The 23704-nt window shown below is 46.8% G+C and overlaps 1 protein-coding gene across 1 annotated transcript in view; it reads left to right on the top strand.

The window, feature by feature from the left end:
• The window catches only part of LOC142566289 (protein Skeletor, isoforms B/C-like), a 201724-nt gene extending 182705 nt beyond the window's left edge, over positions 1-19019 (top strand). Inside the window, exons 8-9 of the mRNA XM_075677183.1 lie at positions 13662-13724; positions 18936-19019. Of these exons, the coding sequence (XP_075533298.1) occupies positions 13662-13723 (62 nt within the window). The 3' untranslated portion in view covers position 13724; positions 18936-19019. The remainder of the gene's footprint in view (positions 1-13661; positions 13725-18935) is intronic.
• The last annotated feature ends 4685 nt before the right edge of the window (positions 19020-23704 follow it).

Raw genomic sequence — 23704 nt, 5'->3', positions numbered from 1 at the left:
CAATATTTGCTGGAAAGTTGACAGGTGTCTTAGCCATGAATGAACTTCTCCAGACTTTCTGCAGGCCTGCTTGAGTAGTCGCACAGTAAAAGAACTAAATATTTTATAGACGCACTGTGCATTAAAAAATTACTAAAGGGTCACTTAAACAGTTGCAAACATGAACATTACTGGAGAGTTCACTAATACAAGAGCAGTTACAAGACACTTGCTTCAACACAATACCAAGCTGATTTTACAGGTACTAGAAGTTACAAGACACTTTCTGTACTTGAGTGGTCACAAACACAAATTTACCATAAGTGTTCATAGGCTTGAAGGCCTGTAAGCAAGTAAACAGAAGCTGAACGTGACCTATCCGTGGTCGCAGCCAAATACAGCTGAAGCTGTCACATGTACCTTGGCGACTACACAATTATCTAAAAGCTTGCACCATGCTCGCTTCAGCAGTCATAGACAGAAAAATGCATTATTTGAGTTCACCCGTACCACAAACTGACAGAGGATTTGCGTGGGCTTGCTTCAGCGGCCACACAAACACAATTTCATCCTAAAAATTAACGGGTATCAGACAGCCTCGATGGAAATAGAAATAGAAACTTTGTTGCAGTGGAAAATATTTGAAGGAGAGGTGATCCGAACCTCTCAGTCCAGGGCCCCACTGGCCTCTGCCGCCTGCCTGACCTGGCTAATTAAGGACTTTTGTCCTGCCAGGTCGGAGCGGGCGAGCTGTGCCTCCCACTGCTCCATTGTGTTGCTGGTATTTCGCCTATGAGGTTGCTTAGTACACTCCCAGGTTATATGTATTAGGCTAGGTATGCCACCGCACCAAGGACAGTTGGCCCTATAACGAGTGGGATACATGGCGTTTAGCAATTTTAATTGGGGGAATACCCCGGTCTGTATTTTACAGCAATCGGCGGCCTCTTCCCCGCTAAGTTGTGGGTGAGGCGGCGGGTATTTTCTGCGGACTCCGCGCTGATGAGCAGGGATGTCTTCGGCATTTAAATTTGTCGAATTTTGTCAGGGATAGTGCGGGTTGTTGGGGTTAGAAGAGGATGCCGTCGCTCGGTTAGTGAACCCTCGAGCTAACGCGTTAGCCTTTCGGTTCCCCTGTAGCACCGCGTGGCCCGGGCACCGGAGTAGGCGATGATGGTGGTTGAAGGATTTGGGGATTATCGCGAGGCTAGCCGCAGTCACATGCCCCTTGAGAAACATGCGACATGTCTCTTGGAAGTCCGTGACCACGACCGAGTCCCTTTGCGAACGTTCCGCGTAAGCGAGTGCGATCGCGACTGCTCAGCCGAGGTGGGGGATCCCGCCGTGGCCGACGCGGTAATTTGCTGTAGGCTGATCGCGTTCACGACTGCCAGGGCGTACCTCCTTTGGTAGCGCTGCCCGGTCGCTTCTGCATACACAGGTGCGTCCGTGTAGTACGTATTGTACCTATGGTTATTAGAGTACGCTGATTGAATGTGCTGTGCGCGTGCTTTGCGTCTTTCTTTGTTGTACTCGGGATGCATATTCTTTGGAATTGGGGCTACTGTAATTTTGGATCTCATCGAAGGAGGGAGAGGTACGGCCTGCTCTGTGAGATAAATGGGGTATGCTGGGATATTGAGTCTAGCCAATATTGCCCTACCAGTTTTTGTGAAGCTGAGGCGCTCCCTCTGTCGCATCAGGGTGGCCTGCCTCAGTTCGTCGAAAGTATTGTGCACTCCCAAAGCTAACATGCGCTCCGTTGAAGTACACTTAGGCAGGCCCAGAGCAGCTTTGAAAACGGTTCGCATTATTGTGTTAGCCTGCTTTTCCTCCTCCCTGTCCAGGATTTGTTATGGTAAGCCATACGTGATTCGACTAACCACTAAGGCCTGTACGAGCCTTAGGGTATCGTCTTCTCGCATTCCCACGTTTCTATACGTCACACGATGTATCATTTGGGCTATGTTGTGGGCTGTGGATTTGAGGGTCTTGAGTGTCTGTAGTACTCTCCCGTCGCTCTGAAGCCACAAACCCAGAACCGCATCGTGGGTACCTCTCGGACTGATTGACCCTCAACCACGATATTAATCGATCCTCTGGATTTGTAGCCTTTCGCGTGTATCCGGATGACCTCAGATTTTTCGGGTGCGCACTTCAGGCCACTCCGTGCAGAAAATTTCTCCACCGTTAATACTGCGCTTTGCAGCGTATATTCCTTATCCCCTAGTGAACCTCTGCTCGTCCACAGCGTGATATCGTCCGCGTAGAGCGTGTAACCTAGGTTGGGTATCCGATCCAGATCGCGCGCGAGGCGACACATCGCCATGTTGAAGAGAAGAGGAGATAATATAGCTCCTTGAGGTGTTCCTTTCTCAGGCATATTGAATAAATCCGAAGTGATTTGGCCAATACTGATGCTCGCTTCGCGGTTGGAAAGAAACGCTCTTAAGTAATTGTATGTGCGCTCACCACAACCCGAGAGTTCGAGTTCCTCTAATATTGCGGCGTGAGAGACGTTGTCGAAGGCTCCTTTGAGGTCTAGTGCTAGGACTAGTCTCTCGGCGCCGAACGGTATATTAGCTAGAATTTCGTCTCTAAGTAGGAGGAACGCGTGCTGGCAAGATAAACCCGTGCGAAATCCTCTCATGGAGTCCGGGAACCAGCTCCGCTCTTCCAGGTACCGCTGCAATCTTCCATGGATAACCCTTTCATAGAGCTTACCCAGGCAGGACGTGAGCGACAACGGCCGTAGTGTATCAATCGAGGGATTCTTTTTTGGTTTGGGGATCATGATTATTTTAGCCAATTTCCACTCTTGGGGCAAGTCTCCCTTGGCCCAGCACTCGCTATTGAAAATCTTTGTTATTTTCGCTAGGGCTACCGAATCCATGTTTCGAATAATTGCATTTGTGATCGAGTCTGGGCCCGGTGCCGAGTTTTTAACTGCGGATTGTGCCGCCTCATACACTTCCGCGTACGTTATTTTTTCGTCTAATTTAGGATTCGCCTCCCCCGCGTATTGGCTCTTCGCGTAGGACGATCCCGTGGCTGGTGAGGGTCCTATGTACTTTTTCTGAAGAGCATGGATTATATCTTGGTCTGTACCCTCGAAGTTGTCTGCTATAATTTGGAGCTTCATGTTATTCTCAGTACGCGTGCTCATCGGGTCTAGCATGCTTCGTAGTATTCGCAACGTATTGGTCGTTCCCAGACTTCCTGATAGGGTTCCACAGAACGTCGCCCACTCGTTTTTAGCGAGCTCGTTGGCGTGGCCTTGGGCTTGCTCAGCCAAGAGAGCGATGCGTTGTCTCAGGTGTTTGTTTAGACGTTGTCTTTTCCACCTCTTGGCCAGTTTCCGCCTCTCTTCCCATAAGCTGACCAGGCGAGAGTCTATCACCGGCACCTCCGTTGTACGTTCAATGGCTTTAGTAGTGTCCCCGTGTGCTCGTCGAAGGAATTCAGTCCATCCTCGCATGTTGGTCGGGGCTGTATCCGACTCCTCCGGCGCTCTCTGGAGTTCTCTATAACGAGGCCAGTCAGTTAATTTAGTCATTCCTATTGTTCTCCGTATGTTGGGATGGAGAGCGCTACTCGGATTATGTCGTGATCGCTTCCCAGGTTTTCGTCAAAGGAAACCCATTGTGCGTCTCTGATGTTAACTGTAAAGGCACGGTCGGGCGCCGTGTCTCTGCTGACGCTGTTACCCGTGCACGTCGGTTTGACGATCTGATTGATTGCCCGTAAGCCCAAGGCCGTTGCGGTGCGCTTGCAGAACAGAAGAGATTACGGGTACGCTACACAATTTACTAGTCATCCTGAAGGATCGGTTCCAGTGGTCGCAGACACGAAAATACACTGTTGAGATCCGAGGTACTAAGAAAGTTAGCAGATTTCCGTGGGCTTGTTTCTGTGCTGATCATCAAAGAAGAATGATGTCGACCCAAAGTGACACAAGGCTAATGGTAGGAACATAGCATGGCTGTAAAGTATGCAATAAAACCGTGTTAGAAATGTGTACGAAAATTGCTTTCCACCATGTGCATGTTAACAACCTGCAAATTCAACACCAATCTGCAGGTTATGACATCAACTTTGCTTCCTTGTGGCTTAATACAAACTCGTTGGGCGAACAGTTATCAGAAAAGAAGTAATAGATTTCAACTCTGTACGAAGATAAAAGGAATTCTCCTGGACTCTTCGTCAGCATAGCTATGTCAATTGAGCTGATAACAGTAAATTATGTCAGTTTCGTTCGAAAAGCGAAGCAGCGATTGGCACAGCAAAACTACCAGACGGCTATAATTAAGCAGCTGTACGTTTTATCGCCACTGTAATTTACAGTAAACCTTCGCTCCCTTGTTAAATTAACAAACGGTGTCGTGCGCAAAGCCAAACATGAACGCATCTCCCTGACGGTAAACACGCTGGCGGGATGAAGCGGGGCAGCAAGCGATCGCTTCTTGCTGCTTCCAGCCACAATGCGTTTCCAGAGCCAAGTTTACGCGACCTTCGACGCGCGCGGGAACAGCGCCCGCGAAGCCACGACCCACCGCGTCAGCGGAATTTCGTCACGAGTGTCCCTACAATTTCTATCGCAATAATAAAAAAAAGAAAAATTAGGCGAATGTCGACTATATCAGTAAATATACAATGACACTATGAGGTTGCAACAGTCTCGTAATCTTGTCCAGCGCGTCGCGCGAACATATCAGCACATACTGGCCCAAATGATAGCAAATGCGAGAAGAAAACTGAAGCAGCACGGTTGGTCAACCGCCCTGTGTGCGAGGTGCTGCCATTGATGCCTGCAACATAGTTCCGTTATTCGGAACATCCGCGATTGTAGTGATCTTGCAAACGCGATTAAGCAAAGAAAACTCAAACGGTAGACAAAACTTAAGCGACACGGTAAATCACCTGACAGAATTTAATTAGAGTCACAAGAGACAAACGTTGATCATTACTAAAAATTAATTATTGGGTTTTATGTGCCGGAACCACGATCTGATTATGAAGCACGCATAGTGGGGGACTCCGGAATAATTTGGACCACCTGGGGTTCTTAACGTGCAATCTAAGTACACGGGAGTTTTCGCATTTCGCCCTCATCAATATGCGGGCGCCGTGGCCGGGTCTCCATCACTAAAAATACGACAACGTGCGAATTCGGAGCAATAGTCTAACAGGCGTAAACGTTTCGATCGTTGCAGACATCTGAGACGTAAGCTTGATTTTTGTTTTATTGCGATGAAGGCTTGCCCTTAAGGCATAATTCGTGGAGCGTATATCTGTATTATATGTGTGCTGTGAGGCCTGTGTTGTGTATGAATTGAAGCAGTGTTTTGTGGAATCTGTTGTCATGTATGCAGCGGTCATAGCTGGTTGTCACACTGTAGCGGAGGCCGGCTTGCAGTAGGAGACGCGAGCGTTCCGATTGTAAACCCGTACATGTCCATATTAGGTGGTATGCATCTGATTCCACCACAGGAACGGAGCAGTATGGACACGTAGCACCCAGTGGTAAATGCGACCAGTTCCACCTTGAGACAACAGCCGGTGTAAGGGCCACCCCGGCCCGAAGCCGCCTAAGCACAACTTCCTCCGCCCTAGTAAGGTGAAGGGGGAGGGAGCAGACACACGGTGGGATAAGAGCGCGTGTGTCCTGCCGGAGAACATTTTTACGGGCTCGCAGCGAGTTACGGGGTTGGGGTGGGAGGGGAATAGGTGGAGGATCAGGATTAGGAGGGCAGTGTGCCTGCTGGTCAGCAGCAATGTTGTGAGGGTTTGCTGAATGGCCTTGAATCCAGTGTACCTTGACGCAAGTAGCTGTCTTACTATTCATAGTGTGTATTCTCTCGTAGATTTCCATCGCCGTATCAACCTTCTTGAGTTCCTGAATAGCCGCTAAAGAATCAGTGAAGATATCTAGTTGCTTGATGGTAGGCAGCTTAGATGTCGCATCTTGCACAGCGTCGTGGATGGCTTGAAGTTCCATTACTTGAGCGCTGGCTTCCGTAGATAAATAGCGCTGGTGGCCGCTGATGAAATTATGCGTAGTACTCAGGAATGATGTCCTTCCGCCGTCTGGGAGAATGGCAGCATCCGTATAGACTTTGCAGGTGTTAACGCATGATGCATCGACGATGTTGTGTTCGTCAATAGTACCTGTTGTATCGCTGCGTCGTAACTTCGTTGGCTTATTAGTTGTGATGCTGGTGAATTCCCAGGGAGGCATTGGATAGGGCTGATTGTCAATCCGAGAGCCGCGGTGAAAATGAGCATGCAACGCAGCGACAGCCGAAATAAGTTGCTTTTTTATTTCACGTGCTTTTTCACGTTGCAAAATTAGCTCTGCAATTGTGTTGAGCTGGGCATGTTCCTCTAAGGTTGGTATCGGAGTGATGCGGGGCAGTGCTGTGATTGTGCGCATAGCATCACGATTAATCGTCTCCAACTGTGCCAGCTGTGCCAAAGTCAGCCGTTGAAATTGTGCTTGATATAAAATTCGTGGCTGCAAGACTGCACGCACCAACCGTCGAGCTACGTCAGTACGAGCTCCAGCTGCTTTTGCTGCAATGCGACGAATAAGGTGAAGTGTTTTTGTCGAACTCTGTCTGGTTTTACGGAGCCAGTGTGCACCACTGCCGGATTGTTGAATATCGAGACCCAGTATGCGGACCTCAGAAGCCTCAGGGATTGTCACTGCACCGAGTCTAAATGTAAAGGGGTGCTGCGTGATTCTTGTGCGTCCTTTCTTGTTGGCCACCACAACATAGCTTGATTTTTGGGCGGAAATGTGCAATCCTGCTTTCCGAGCGTAGTTGTTCAGCACATCAAGGGCATCTTGAAGCTGTTGAGTTTGTCTAAATATATCTTTATGCACGGACCACAAAGTGACGTCATCCGCATAGATTAAGAACCTCACATCTGGAATCCGATGTAGTTGCCAGGCTAGAGGTATTAGAGCAACGTTGAATAGAAGAGGAGCCAGAACCGAACCTTGTGGGACTCCTCTGTTCGATGTGAAGTATCCTTCTTGCCTTCCATCTACTCTAATCGCAAATGTGTGATTCTGAAGGAAAGAGTAGATGAATCTTACCACCCGCGGTGGAAGTCCCAGGTCGATGAGGTTGGCTATAATGATTTCATGGTCTATATTGTCATAAGCTTTCGTTATGTCTGTTGCTACTACCGTGCGCACAGCGTGACTGTGTGGAGAAACCTGTAAAACATCGTCTGATAACATAGAAAGTCCGTCTTCAGTTCCCAAGTAAGAACGGAAACCAATTTGAGCAGGATGATATTTATCGTGGCGTTCAAGCCACCAGGAAACTCGTGTGGCCAGCATCTTTTCAGTGAGTTTGCAGACAGTTGAGGTTAGTGAAATTGGGCGTAAAGACTGCAGGCTATTTGTAGACTTTCCTGGTTTCGGAATCGCGACAACAATTGAATGCTTCCAATCAGGTGGAACGTTTCCAGTCTCCCATACTTTATTAATAGCCTGAAGAAGTGCGTCGAGAGCTGCTCCTTCCATGTTCTTGAAAACCTCATAAGGAATACCATCGGGACCAGGTGTTGTTCGTTGCTTTGAAGTTTCAATCGCCGCTATTCGTTCGGCCATGCTGAAAGGGCTCGATATCGGGTTTGGAGGTTGTGTCAGACTCATCAATTTCGGGGCAGTTTATAGGTTACGCTTGATCGTATTTCGGGAAAAACGCTCTAGCAGCGTGTTCTGCAAATTGATGCGGCGAACTCTGCATCGCTAACCTAACGCTCGCTGCAGGGTCAGGTCGCTTATGACCGCGTTCCATTGACCGGAACGTACGCCAAAGTGCTCTGTTTCCAATGCCCTATCCAAGATTCTCGCAGCACTCATACCATCGTCGTCGAGAAAGTTGCTTTTCGTGCTGACGCGCCTTCGCCGCGATATGGTTAGCACGTGCACGGCTACCTGGTGCATCGGGATTCCGCGACGCATACAATTCTGCCTGACGTCGCTTTGCCCAAAGTTGCAAAAGGGTGAGGTCCGGTTGAGGTTGTTCCTCGTCAACTGTGGTTACAGTGGTGTTCCTCCGTAGCTTGACCTCACCAACATACTAGAATGCACCTGAGAGCGTGTAAGTAAGCATCAGTTCACAAGATGTCGCCCAAAATTTCGTTATTTCCCGAAACGAACGTGTACGGCACTGTGTGACAGAAACGCCTGGGAAAATTGAGCAGCGCGGCCGGCCAACCATCACGTGCAACAAATGCTGCGATCGCCATACAAATGCCCACAAATGTTAAGTTATTTCAACCGCACGCCTTTTTATGATGGCTCTCGCAGTAGCGGTTACGCAAAGAAAACTCAAACTGCAGACGAAGCTCAAGCGACACGGTTAATCGGTGAGGGCGGGCGCGTGACGCAAATTTAGCAGTCAACGAAGATCGACAAACGTTCCCTATTACTAATGCGAAACAATACGACCACGTGAGAACGAGCTATAGTATAACTTGCGTAAATGAGCCGATTGTTACAGGAAGCCGAGACTTAAGCTTGATCTTATTACCCGCATAATAGCATGCATCCGACCACATGCAAATAGGCAGCAGCCTAAGAAGTCGCCCAAAAGTTTCGTTACGTCGAAAAATGTGCATGTCCCTGTTTGGCACGTATATATACTGTACGTAATGGTGAATTGGCCGGCCGCACTGCTGAACTTTACCGCCCCTGTCTTTACGACTGGTATACCAGTCGTAAAGACAAGCGTTGCAAAGTTCAGCTGTGCAGCCGGCAAATTAGCCATCACGTACATGCAGCAAGTGCTCCGATCGCGATAAAGATGCTTACATCTGTATTCCACGTCCCAAGTTCACGTAGAAACCTTCAAGGTTATTCCTTCATTCTAAAGTCAGCGACAAGCTGTCCCATCATCCTTCAAAAGCACGATTTCCACTTATTATATAGGATCCCACCCCTCTTTGTAACGCCCTGCGTGACATTCAGAATACTGAAATAAGTAAATTCAGTTAATCCATCCTTACGCAGTTTTTACGATTGCTATCGCGATCGTTACGCAAACAAAACAGCAATGGCAAGCGAAGCTTAAGCGACACGGTTACTCAGTATGAGCGTGTGATGGGGTCAACTCTCACAAACTCTTATAATAAAAGAATTGCGACCACAATGAAAGAATTGCGAACGAGCTCATCAGCGCGCACGTTTAGTCGTTACAGAGCTCAGACATGAAGTTGACCTTAACACAATACTAGCATGCACCCGTTCACGTGTAAATAAGCAGAAACCTAAGTTGCCCAGCTGTTGCGTTATTACGACAACGTGCACGACACTGTTAGCCAAAAACAATACCAGCCGTAAATACACGCATTGTTAAATTCAGCAGCGCGACCGGCCATCACGGGCAGCAAATTCTCATATCGCGATACAAACGCCAACAAAGTTCTATTATTCCGAACGTACGCAGTTTTGCGATTACTTCGGCGATCGCTGTTACGCAAACAAAACGACAACAGCACACGTACCCAAGTTTACGCGACACGGTTATCATTACGAGTACGCGAAAGAATCAGTCAAGTGAAAAAAAGTTTCACTGTTGCGTACTAAAAAATACGACCATGTGCGAACGAGCCATTAGGTAGGCGCAAACGCTTCGTTCGTAACAGACAGCGGAGGAGTAAACTTGTCTTGATGTCACCACCAACCGATCACGCGTAAATAACCAGAAGTCTAAGAAGTCACCCTAAAGTTTCGTTATTCCGAAAGAAGTGCATGCACTGTTAGTAAGGTCAATATAGCAGCCCTAAAGACAGGTGTATTAAAATTCAGCAGCGTTGATTGATACAAACGTGATACAAACGCCTACAAAATTTCAGCTATTTCAACCTTACGCAGTTGTACGACTGATTGCTCTCGCAATCACGGTTACGCAAAGAAAACGCAAACGAAGCTCAAGCAAGGCTATTCTGGACAGTGTGTGTCGGGCACTTATTATAAGTATTATTAATTTTCTTATTATTTGGCACAGTGTGTGTCGGCCACTTATTATAATCAATATTCATTTTCTTATTATTCTCCACTGTTCAGGAAAGACACAATGATAACTCTCGCGGACCCATCTTACGGGATACATGGAAGGAGTTAGCGGTTCTAAACTTTCAATTTGAGATTTTTTTTCGGATCTCAGCGCTGCGCAGAGACATAGGACAGAGCAAGCTCGGAAGTTTGCAGAAAAGTAGTACGATGCGACCAAACGCAGCACAACGAATGGTCAATCGCCGATTGATGTTACCGTCGCTGCAAATGATGGGGGTGCACTACAATGCCCGTCATTCGATTATGCGCAGACACCACATTTTAGTCGAAAAGATTGCAGGGCTGCTGATAGAAAAACGTTGACTTCATGAACTGTCACTTACCTCTTGATAGGCGTAAGACGTGCAGGCGCCGCAGAAATGGAGCTCCAAAGCGCATGACAAAAAGGTACACCTGGAACTGACAAACGTTCCCGCTAGAACGCATGGGCACATGACACAACCATCACGTTCAGAGATCCAATAAGACGGCGGCGTTAAGTCACGTGATGGACTATGCGCAAATCAGCGCAAAGCGTGCGTGTACATGCAACAGACAGTGGCGATTCCACTGGGTAAAGGCAGTCACTGCTCTGTACAACGGCAGAGGTTGCAGGCGTTGCAGTGGTTGCCGTACTCTTCTTTCTTGATATGTCGGAGAGCGTAGGAGCGTAGGACACGATTGATTCGGTTACGCCTTGCAGTAGGCGGTAATGCGCAGCTGTTCCGGCGTTCTACCTGCCGCTTTGTGACGTTTCCTCTCGATATGCTTGTGCAGTTTAGGTAGCTCATTTCAACTTCTCTATTTATCGTCTGCATTGGAAGTTTGATTCTGAATGCAGCAACTTCACATTGCTGGCTGACATGTCTTTTCGGAAGAGCGTGCGCTGAAGGCAGCCGTGGTAGAGACTTAATATTCCGCGATATGATCACGTAGTACGTGTTGGACTGTGTGTGTTGAACCCACATATGGCCGGTATGGGACATCCCGTTGAAAACATCCTTCGAACATCCATAGGATTAAAGTTTTGGGATTTTGTTTATATCCCAGAAGTTCAATCCTGTGGATGTCTGAAGGATGTCTTAAATAGGACACTCCGAAATTTATGTCCTCATGTTACCCCCTGGACGTTCTGACCGGGACTTGGATGTTCGGATCTAATCAGGATGTCCAGAGGATATTCGTGGTCCAATGGGAGGTTTCTGCCCCGTAGGTGAGTACTGGTAAGACACAGCAGTTATACACTATTCTCTTGAGGGATAAGGGCAACATTGTGTTCATGATCTGAGAATGCCTGCCAAACGCACCCCAGCCCATTCTTATTCATCTGATTACTTCAATCTCATGATCCGGATCCGCGGTCACTACCTGCCCTAAGTAGACGTATTACCTTACCACTCTCAGTGCCTTGCTACCTATCGTAAACTGCTCTTCTCTTCCGAGACTGCTAAACATTACTTTAGTTTCCTGCAGATTAATGTTTAGACCCACCCTTCTGCTTTGCCTCTCCAGGTCACTGGGCATGCATTGCAATTGGTCACCTGAGTTACTAAGCAAGGCAATATCATTAGCGAATCGCATGTTACTAAGGTATTCTCCAATAACTATTATCCCCAATTCTTCCCAATCCACGTCTATGAATACCTCCTGTAAACACGCCGTGAATAACATTGGAGAAATCGTATCTCGCTGCCTGAAGCCTTTCTTTATTGGGATTTTGTTGCTTTCTGTATTGACGACTACGGTGGCTGTGAAGCCGCTATAGATATCTTTCAGTATTTTTACATACGTCCCGTCTACACCCCGATTACGATGGGGGCTAAGTGCAAAAACGGCCGTCTATTGGGCATTGGGTCTACTATAGGGGTTTAAAGAAACCCTAGAGTAGACCAATCTGCAGACCCGTGCCTGGTACGGTAAACCTCGGAACTTAATGCGTGCTCGCTGACGTCTCAGTGAGCACGTTGTCTGTGAATATGTGCTCCTATTACACCGCGCATCTTTTACAAGAAACAGTGTGCACATCCCCCATTTCATGGTCAAGCATTTCTTTTAATGTATTAGCAGTGGCTCTCAGTTCTGTTCACTCGCAATCTTTATGGCGACGTCACGTCGCATGTGTATTTAGCACATGTTGGAAGCCTGGCTAATGACAGGCTGTGTTTTCGGGCGTTTCACATTTTCTACAGCTCATTGCTCTAACCAAATCAATTAATACTGATAAAGTATTCAGACCCATATTTTGGTTAATTTCGCGTCAGGAGGTTAACGCAAGATAAGGCCAAGCAACGACGTCAGAACGGCAGAGTGACGCAACGAATTTCAAATTACTATTTGGGACGTTGCGGCCCAGTAAATCGGAAAAAAAGAAGGTGAATCCTTGCTTCCTTGTTTATAGAAATCAGCGCGATAACTATAGCTCCGCGCCGTCACTATTCAAGCCGTGGTGCCGTAAACATTCTAGCTTTGGCTGTTTTCGTGGAAGGATCTAATGCAGCACTTTTTTATTGCTCCTTAATGTCCCTGAAATAACTCGACATTCCGTCTGTATTCGGTATCAGTAAAATCGTGCACGCATATGGTTAACCATACTTTAATAAATCGAATACCCGAGCAAGGACGGCGCGATTCACTTTCTGTGATGCAGGGAGAAGCGGGTCGAGCGCAAGCCGACACTGCGGTAATGAGCACTGAACCCTTTAATACACAAATCTCGGTGAACGCGTTCGTCGCCGCAGAGGTGCGCGGCTATCGAAGCAAATTCGGTTTAATACCACGGGACCCACTCTATCCTGAAGTCGCCACTTTGCATTTCAATATCACCGGCTATAGCGGACACGCATGTGCGACTGCATTCATAGTCCAATCACGGTCGACCACCTCACACGTGGTTTGTCTCGACCTTAGGTGTGACGCTCAAGTGGCTAATCACTGAAGACATGTCGTATAGCATAAAACTGACACGTACAATGTCATAAATTGCGTATAAGCGGGAAAGCAGTGGTGCCTCGTTTTCCGATAATTTAATTTTATATGCCAAAGATAACGGTGCTAAATTTAATTATGTTGTAGTCCTTGAAATCAGCCATTGACTTACATTTACAGGAATGTCGTCGATTGCGGAGAGTCCTATTTCTGATTATGGTTCCAAGAATTCCGTCTCACTGCACGTAATTATGCGCCTAGCGTTGGTAAACAGCCTTATACTTACGCATTTGGTAACGTTCGATAACCTAATAGTGTGCAGTGTTTATGCCTCAATGGCTCAATGATGCCCTGCTTTGGGTACCATCAATACTCCCAGTGAGGTGTTGTTTTTCCTTCATCTACGGTTGTCAGGCGCTGCACATGCTTTGTAAAACATCCTACTGGTACGAATTACACCAAGTAATTAGACGTTTTTCGCGCTGCACTATACGTGTTCACGTTCGCGAGCTGGTAGACGGGACTTGACGGACGACAACAAGGTGCCGGATGGTCGTTGAGGAATTTCATTAAGGAATGCGGTACTGGAAGCGTGAAATGTAAATGACGAACTTATTGAATTCTAGGGTTAGCCCACCTCATTTGCCGCTTCACAGTGTGTAACACCACGCTGGTCTTGCAGCTGTGAGCCACGCGGCGACACTGTGGGTTGTGGCCTGCCTGGTGGCCGCTCTCGTCTCGTAGGGTGAGTACTCCAATTCATGGGCCGTGCGTCGTTCTTTACATGATTGCGTCACAGAAACTCATGCATTACGTGAAAAGATGTAACCTTGCTTTCACATCGCGGTCGGCTGCAAGTCGTACAAGAATGTGTCCAGTACTAATTTCTCAATTGACTTTTCTACAACCCATAATAACGATAACAATTTATTTCCCAACACGATTGCGGAAGCGAGCAGTAAAAGCTGCCGAAGAAAGTTTGGTGACCAACTGCGGGCCATAATATCGTCTGCTTAAAAAAAACGGACACTAAATGTGTCAATGTTATCATCCTGCAAGTACATCACACTATATAGAGAAATTGTTGCGAAAAAAAAGTCACCCATAAGGAAACTGCCCTGTAATTCTTGTAAAGCAGCAGACTCGTGGGTTTGCATGTGGAGGAAGACAAGTGCCGTTCACAGCTGAGAGACGTCATGTGTATGGATCGGTTGGGCCGGCTAATTTCGGGGACCATATTTAATTTTAATAAAAAGTATTTTGCTGCCTGTGTGCCAAGAAAGATGAAATCAATGCGAAAACACCCGTGTACTTAGATTTAGGTGTACGTTAAAGAATCCTAGATGGTCAAAATTTCCGGAGTCCTACACTTTACGGCGCGCCGCATAATCAGAAAGTGGTTTTGGCACGTAAAACCCCATAATTTAATTTTTTAAAGACGAAATCAATCTTAGATCAGCGAGAAAAAGAAATGGGCCCTCCCTAAAAAAAAAATATGGAAGCGGCCCGTTAGTCACAAGTGCTTTTTGCGAATTTCGCCGAATCAGCACTTTGGTTAGCTTCCAAAGAAAAAGTGTTGTGGCTATGGCTCTAAAAATACTTTGTGATATAATTCAAGTAAAGAACATTGATTCTAATTAATTATTACATAGTATGACCGCTTTGGTGGGGAGAAAAAAATCGCAATAACGTAACACAGCATAGTATTGGTCAAAGTCAACATATTTTTTTAATCCGTATCTGCGAAGATCATTGTTTTCAATTTTTGTCAGCCTATTGCCATGAAAGTCGTTGAAGTTTGAGGCAAATATATTTGCCCTAGGTGGCACTAGAAGTTCAGGAGAAACGCTCAAGTTTAGGCTTATTGTTAAATTAGCTGTATTGAAATAAACATTTTCGAAAAAAAGGCCATCGTCAATTTTCTTTCATAGTTATCAAATTAGTTATATGAACTTGGACTAATCGAATCTGGAAAAAAAACATGTTGCATCATGTCTTATGTTTTGGAATTACAAAGAGAGATATGTGACCAATAAAGGGCAACGCCGCGGCGATATATGGGATTCACGGTTGCAGGTTCCTTCGCAACAATAAAATGCTACAGGTTGTTTTGGTAAGCGAGGATTGACAAAACAGAACACGTTCGGGTGAAAACACTTGGACAGGAATCGGAAAGCCTGTGTGTAGGCGCAGCGACGGAACTGTGGAGTGCTTGCTCCAGATATCGAGCGTGCAGTTCATGAGAACCGAAATGGAGAGGTTTCCAGCTGCTCAACGACGGAGCGCGCAGCGGAGCTTGAGCCAACGTGCTGCACGTGGCGCGCACAGGAATTGTCCGCGCCCCGTCGGGGATGCAATCGAATTTTTGACCTAGGCTCCCCACTCCAATCTTGCAGTGAGTTTATTAAACGTCCGTTGGCAGAAATGTGAAGATTGTATTCTGCAGGCACAGGGGTGATCGACTGCACAATTTATTTATGATTTTAGTAAACTCTAACACGTAATCGTTTTGCAGCTGAATCAATGTCACGTTCGGACGATCTGTGTTGGGACTTTCTACTTACGCGCATTAGCTGTGGTACACCACCTCGTAGTGCAGTGTGGTGTTAACAACACCAGAAATTTCGGCGAACGCATTTTTCACACGCCCAGTGGCAGAAAGCAACCACTTCGCATCGATGTCTTGGCTTACTGACCCCATGCAACACGCGTGGTGGAACGAAGTGGTCGATTGCGCTGTCGCTGAAGGACGGATAATGCGCGCTCAGGAGCGATGCCTCCAGCTACTCATCGTTGTCCTGAAACTGCGCGTGCCTTTAGCAGTTGTCATTACAGACATGTGTCGACATTCTCATTTTCATAAGTATTTCTTAACAAGTTACCATCACTTTTCCGTATCATGTACCCTGAGTTTATAGCATTTTCCTTGCGCCAGTCGTGGAGACAGTATGTGTATTCTAAAAGTGTGGGTCCTTATTGAAGGTAGTGTAGTCTGCGAATGTGGCCTGACCCCGAAGATAATGCAGTAAAACAATTTAAGTAGTCTGACGCTCCTTCGTACGCGAGGGGGGATGCGATGGAGTGCTCTGCTCAGCGACTCCGCCCTGTTGTCACTGCGAACTCACTCAGGAAGGCCTTGTCCTGGATCGACTTTAACTGAAGAGGCTGAATCGCCTTAATGCCTCTTTCTATTTTTGCCAGTGATAGTTTTCCGGGCAGGAACAACATACATTTTCCCGCAAGGTGAAGCACGACGCTACCTTTCGATAGGAATTTCTTCATCTGTCTTGTCGCTTTGCTCCTGTAATGTAATCGTTTGCGCCCGTCATGCCGCACCCATAATCTCACGCTAAAGGAAAAAAAATCGATTGCGTGGACAACAGCGTATAGACCATTCATTTCTGTAGTTGTAGTTCGCGATAGGCGCCCCAATGTGGTGTCCCCTCTTTGACCAAGTTATTACCCTGTGTTCAGCTAAAACCATTGTTTCCGCATCTCTGCATTCTGCATGATCTAGTGATCAGCGCGCAGGACATGCTCTTAAAGGCCTGATATTAGAAACAAGCACTACAATACATGCGACAACGCCCCAATGTTCTGCCGCTTTGCTCCTGCAGAGATTTTGCGATTCCTTTCCAAGAACGTGCGGAGTGTTTTCACCCGAACATCTTCTGCTTTGTGAATTCTCGCTTTCCGAACCATCCTGTAGCATTCTCGGGTTGCAAAAAAAAGGAACTCGCAACCACGAACACGCGTGTAATCCGTATATCGCAGCGGCGTAGTGTTTATGCGGTCACATTTCTCGCTTTGTAATTGCAAAACAAAAGAAATGATGCAACATGTTTTTCCAGACTCTATCAGTACGAGTCAATAGACCTAATTTGAGAAATATTAAAGAAAATTGATGATCGCTTTCCTTCAGAAAAAGTTTTTCAAATATCGCTAATTTAACCATTAGGCTAAACTTGAGCGATTCTCGTGAATTTCTAGTGAGCCTAGGGGAAAGGCCTCAAACTTGAACGACTTTCATGGTAACAGGCTGACAAAATTTTACAAACCATGCTCTTCACAGATATGGATGAAGAAAATCTCGACTTTGAGCAACATCGCCGAATGCTCCGTTCTCGCGATTTTTTCCCCATCAATGCGGCCATACTCTGTAATAATTAATTAGAATCAATGTTTTAGAGCCGTAGCCAGAACACTTTTTCTTCGGAAGCTAAACAAAATGCAAATTCGGCAAAATTCTGAAGTTAAAAAACACTGTCGACTGACCGGGCGCTAACACATCTTTTCGTGAAGACGGATTCTCTCCTCGAAAAAACTAAGATTGATTTCGTCGTTCTTCGCACTAAGACAGCAAACTTATTTTTTGGTCAAAATTAAAAATTGTCACCGGACATGCCCAGCCGAACATATCTAAAGATACCCAGGAAATAACTGCGTGGCTTCGTTTCACGCTCTTTACTTTTTCTGCAGAAAGCTGCTACAACTATGCGCACCTCTGAAGCGAAGCGGCTGCCAAGTGATGCGCCCTTGTACATCCTAGGGTACATGTATGGCTGAATGCGCTTTAAAAAAAGTTTCAAAAGTGATTCGGATGAAGTGGCGCTCTTGATGATTTGCGGGTGTGAACTTTGCGGCACGTTTAATGTCTTCTGAGGGTGGCCTGCCTCTCTTTCAGATCGTTTATAGCTGAGACTAATCCATTTTCTCCGGCGTTTTTCAAAAATAAAAAAAAATCACGTTACAGTGTGGTGTGTGTGTGTGTGTGCAGCTAAATTTAGGTTTTCATTGGGAAGTGTCACGTCAAATTCATATTGCGTGGAAAGACGCTGAAGAGCACAAAACAGGGAACTGTTTGTTTGGCTACTCTCAAAAGGTGGAGACCGCAGTCAGGTTCGAATGTCCTACTGTCCCCTGTTTCTGTGAAAGATGCCTGCTCAAGTTAGCGAACGCGGCAGTATAATCGCTACACTCTTTTAGAGCGGGCCCGTTTCTCTGAAGTGCTCAACATTTTATAGATGCAGGAACATTCTGATAAACGCGACTACATGGACATGACGCCATGTATGATCTAACAAGGCTCGCGCGATAATATACGACGCAGTTTTTATTTGTAATGTTCTCACATCTCTACAGTGGACTCGTGTTAAGAACATTTCGAAGGGACCGTGATCATTTGTTGGTTTTATCACAAGTTGGTCTTAACAAAAGTTGTCCCCAGAGCTGAAAAATCTGTTATTCCTGGGAAGCCTAATTGCCCCCCCCCCACAACGCAAAATAATAAATTAAAGCGCATTAAAACCAAAAGACTGATGTAAAAAGAGAAACTAATTAGATTTGCATGGCAAACAGCAAACCACAATGTGTTTTATGCACTGTTGCCTAAGCTATTCAGTAACTGTTGTGTGCTGGACCTGTTCAAATTTGTGCGGCCTCTCAAAAGCCGACATTTCACATATATAGCTTGTTAACGAATTTTTCACTACCCTTTAAGTACCTTGTTGAAGGAAGTATTTATCTGAACTGCGTCATATATGCAGCTGGTTCTTGTCACTCCTGTATGCTCCTCTCAATTACTCTTTGCCAAAGCTTGACGTTTCTACGTCATCATTTGCGTAGCTGACCTGGGTAGGAGACGCAGGTGGCAGCCGCCAAATGAACTGCATGAGCGGTTCGTGTTAGGTAGTTATTATTATAATCATTTTTGTTGCAGTGGCTAAATTGAAACCAGTGAAATGTTCACACATTGTTCCTGATATCAGAAAATTGGGCTCAACCGAGTTCGTCTTAACGTAAGTCGACCGTATAAGCTAAATAAGAAAAAACTATGCCATGTAAATAATGTGGCCTTTAGAACCATCATTTAATGGAAGCCCAAAGGCAAGCGTGTGCCGCGCATGCGCGTCTGATACACTGCCCTGACGCCCGCGTGTTTTGTGCTTTGTTCTAGAGGACCAATGGCCAGCTGTTCCCGATGCCCATCCTTCGGCGGCTTTTGTGAACCAATAAAACTGAAACACGAGTATGCGGCTGACTTAAAGCCCTCTTCCCAGGTGTTTCGACGGCCCTTGGCGGCGGAGTCTCACAGCAGGCATTGTCTCAACCCATAGGAACTCGTATAAACAACGTCGCATCTGCGGAGAGCGCACTCGTCTATGAATGGGCTAATACAGGACTAACAGTATCTGGTATCACGAGTGAATGTTCCTGCGATATTGGAACGTGTCGCTGGCGTGGCTTAGTATTATTTATGTGTGTAACTGCTTGCAGCCGACTCCAAGAAATAATGAATGCCTGCGTGCTGTAAACAATCACACAGAAAGAAAACGTAAAAAAAGACTTTTTTTCCGTTTTGTATAGTTTACTGCGCGGTGCTATGATTTGCTAACTCGCACGGTTTCGGCTGTGTTGTTTCCACTCAGGTCGGTGGCATTCAGCCTCTAGAAAAGCTGTTTGCGTCAGCGCTGGTCAGGGACGATAGGCCGGCCTCTGAGGCCGTTTACCGCAGCGTTATGCCATTTGCTTCTCTCTTACCCTCTGTTACAGTTGTGGAAACAGTACGAACATTTATCGTGCCGTGATCAGCCTGATTCGCGTAAGGGCCGCACCCAGACAAGATTCTAGAAGAAAAAAATGTGCGGCCCTTACACGTGTATATAAGGATGAGTGAAACCTATTCCTTTAGGGAACACTGAAGGGAAGTAATAGGTCGAGCTAGAGTGAGATATCAGGCTTCTGTAATAACTAATTCCTCACTCATAGCGAGCTATTTTGTCAGCAAGAAGGAAGAAAATGAGAATGTTCTTCATTGGCATCCCCTTTGAAACGGGGCGGAGACAAATAGTCATCTAACCTGCTTGATATAATCATGTTTCACTATATTCATTGCCACCTAGCCTTTCTACAATCTGATCTCGAACCTAACTTTCGTATTTAAAACGTCTATGCTATATTGTACCCTTACCTACGCTTGCAATGATTCCGGTTCTCTCATTGTAGTCCCCACATTTTTCACCGCCAACACTCTAATCGTGTCTACTTATCTCGACTGCTGACCAGTTAATCCTTCCATATGTTTTAATCCCGGCGCATCTCCGAGGTGAACACTCCCTACGGGTTTCTCCATGTAAATATCCTGGCATTGCATTACCATGTGCCAAGTCGTTTCCAGGCTTTATTTCGGAGCTTACAGACGCCTGTGGCGCGTATTTATTTGCTCCGCTGTGTGTTTTTCCCAGGCAGCCAGTTCGGGCCTCAATTAGAAAGGCCCGTTGCGTTATCATACAGAATACACGGAACACTGCCGCGCTACTCGCCGCTCGAGGCACTTTGGGTGTATTAGTGTCGCTTCACGCTAGGTAAAATATTTATGTAGCACGCATTGAGCAACACAAATCTCTATCGGGAGTTTTTTATGTCGCTCTACAATTTTCTCATTGACACTTTTTCATGTAATTATAATATTTGATGAGGTGATTATTTAGACTAATTATGCAATTAGGCGGAATGCAAAAAAAATAATCGGAGTATCTCCAAGCGACGGCAGACAATATTACTTTGGTTATGTCCAGCTGCGTAGCGTTTGGATATGTTTAAAGTTTGGCTCAAGTCCTGTTCGTATAGCTCTAACCGTTTCCCCGCAAACCTGTGTCGCCGGCAACAGAATAGTAACCGTGGTCGAATGCTTAGCGCGTCGGCCTGTTGTGCTAAGAGTTGGAAACCAACCGTAGGACCAACTTGAGTCGCTAGGTATGTGTCACTGTGAACATATATGCGGCTTTTCAACGAACCTCTTCCATGCTTACTTGGAACACTGTGTGCATGTGCTACTCGGTCCGTGCTGCTCTTCAATGAACCTCTTGATACCACCTTTTGACAGTGCGTCAGTGAAGGCCTTCGACGCTAACTCGTAACTAGGTAAATACCACTGGGAACAACATCCTTCTAATTTTTACGAAACTCGCTTGAATCGAAGCCGAACCGAGCGCGCATTTTACTGCGATGCCGATAAATGGCGCATCGTGTGCAGTGGAACACAGCTGCACTTGGATGGGCCGACTTCGTAAAGGACGATTTCGACCAGTGGATACGGGCCACTAGAAAAAATTTCTCCCGTGCAGGAAAGAATCGAATTTACTACTTGTTTCTCAAAGAACAGCCCGACGATTGTTAAGCAGGGCCAAAAATGAGCATGGGTTGTGCCGCTTTTTAAAGGGGTGGAGACATCAAAATTTTCGTTCATGCTTTTGTTGCTTCAAACGTTGCGTCATGCTTCAGGGAGCACGATACACAGCGGGATTCATATATATCCGATAAATAATTTAATAATAGCATTATTATACCGAGCGATTTCGGTTTCGGTTTCTGGGCTCCGGAGGATGCTATGACGTCACAGAGGAGGAAACGCAACATAGTTTGGTCACGTGGACCACAAAAAATAGTGACGTAAAACTATGCTGTGTCGTCTGCTCTCGCATACGCGTGCTCTGCCAGCAGAGGTCAACAACTGGCGATTCGAAGTGCATGTCACGATGATTACAATTATTGCGAAGAGCGACAACAACGGTAAGAAAATATTTCGGCTTGTGAGAGTCGGTGATTCATTCCGAAGCGCCGTAATTTAGCTTTGAAGTAAACCGGAAAAGGCCTAGCAAAGATATCGGCGGCACCGAACGATCGGAGGCGGTGCAGCTGCCGTCGGTGCCAGAGTGACCACTCCTCGGTCGCTGATTGGCCTCTTCGCCGTACGGCTGCCGCACAAATGGCTCCCGGGCCCGTCCTCTCTACGGAAAGGAAATCTCGCCGTTCGCGAGCAAAACCGCCGGCGCACGGGGGCCCGCGAACGCCAAACGGCGTGCGGCGAGTTTCCGTGCCGGTAACGTGGACGGGCCCTCACATTGAGAAAGGCCAAGCGAACGAGAGACCGCTCCGAGCTGCCGAACTATGCGACTATGCGAGGAGGGAAATGGACAACACGAACGCCGCATATCCTGGTCCCTTTCGGAGTCGGCCGGCTAGTGTTACACTCAAACGTGTAAAGGCCCGTCCGCACGGCAACTCGCAGCACGCAGTTTGCCGTTCGCGGGCCGCCGTGCGGCGTTCGTGTTGTCCACTTCTCTCCTCTTGTGTCCGTGCCTGCACGCCTTACCCCTTCGTTGCATTAAGAAAGGATTTCTATATGCCTGCAGCTCGGTCATAGTGGAGGCTATGCTCACTCGCTCGGCTCAGCAGGTTCCGTAATCGGCATTTCATCGCTACTCATCATACGTCACGTTTTTGTGCTAGTGTGCTATGACGTCAATGTTTTCGTTCCTCCTCTGTGACGTAGTAACTGCCGCGCTAGCGATGGGTCTCGACTACGAGAAGGAGTTTTTAATGACTTTTTGGAGCTGAATTAAAATTATTTTGAAATGTTTGCAGCGTCCAATACCTCGTTCTGGGTGTCCTTGCATACGGAAGCAGCCTACAACATGCTTTTTATAGCCTCAAAATTTGGTATCCCAACACCTTTAATGAACATCTTTCACGCCAATGGTTTAGCGAGCTGCCCCGGGACTGGGTATGTGCGAACTCTTTGAGCTCTCACCTACTTAACTTTCTGAGTATGTGCCACTTGGTGCGCGGTCAGAGATGGAACAACTCTAGGTGTTCACACTCACCGGCACGCCGCGCATGTTGTCTCGGAGGCCGCTTCGCAGCAGCGCCACTAAATGGTGGGGCGGGGAAGAAAACGAGAAAAACCCGGGAGTTCGGCGGCCACAAGATCCGCGCATGCACCACTGTGCCATGCATTTCGGAGGCCGCGCTCTGGCTTTGCTGTGGTGCCGCTAGAAGGCAGCGTGTTTATACAGAAGATCGGGACCGCTTGTGATGTTATGGCGGATGGGCGTGCTTTTTAGGGCTCGGTGGCGGCGACGAAATCACAAGTTTTTGAGCATGCTTCGAGATTGCTTGTTTGTGATTTGCTGGTTTTTGTTAGCCTTTAAATAATAATTCGGTACTTTCCTTTCTTGTCCCTCTTTTTTTCGTGTGCGCGGGTGTGTTTCGTGTACATTTGGTTTTGAAGGATAGTCACAGCGTCCTTTCGCGCCACGTGCTTCAGCACGGGCAACCGGGTGGGGCGTTAAGGCATTATAGCTTTTAAATTGTAGCTTGGAAGTGGCAAGCCTAATAACTATTAGCGGTTTTACTGTGTGCGTCTTGGTAAGAAGGTGAGAGTGTGGACGCGTGGTTGAACACGTGCGAAAACGTGTCATACCTTATGTCTGTGCGGCATTGATTGCTTTTGAATTACTTCCTTTGAGCATTTAGATCCTGTGCGTATCGGCTTTTGCTTGAAGGTACGCGCTCTGCACTATTAAATTAATATAGTATTATAGTATTTGCAGTAGAAAAAGTCGGGCAATACATGGGAAGAAAGCCGGGAAAGCGTGAAGTGTACGCGGGGTCCCTCAAAGCAGACGAGGGGACGGATGAGAATGGAGAGGGAACCGAGTCAATCGGCACACACTGTGATGTCGATGCGAGGCTAAAGAAAATGGAGGCTTTTCAGGAAGAGCTTGTCAAATAGGTTGAAGAGTTCGAAAATGAGTTAAATTGGGAGCGCGATGCACGGAACGTAGTGATATAAAGACTTGAAGCAGCCTAAAAAAAGCTGAACAGGGCCACCATTGTGAACGAGAATGGTCGTAATAATGGAACGCGGTTCCCCGACTTGAC

Source organism: Dermacentor variabilis, unplaced genomic scaffold, assembly GCF_050947875.1.
Source record: "Dermacentor variabilis isolate Ectoservices unplaced genomic scaffold, ASM5094787v1 scaffold_12, whole genome shotgun sequence".
In the NCBI taxonomy this organism is placed as follows: domain Eukaryota; kingdom Metazoa; phylum Arthropoda; class Arachnida; order Ixodida; family Ixodidae; genus Dermacentor; species Dermacentor variabilis.
The sequence above is the reverse complement of the archived record's forward strand: the minus strand, read 5'-3'. Positions and strand labels throughout refer to the sequence as shown.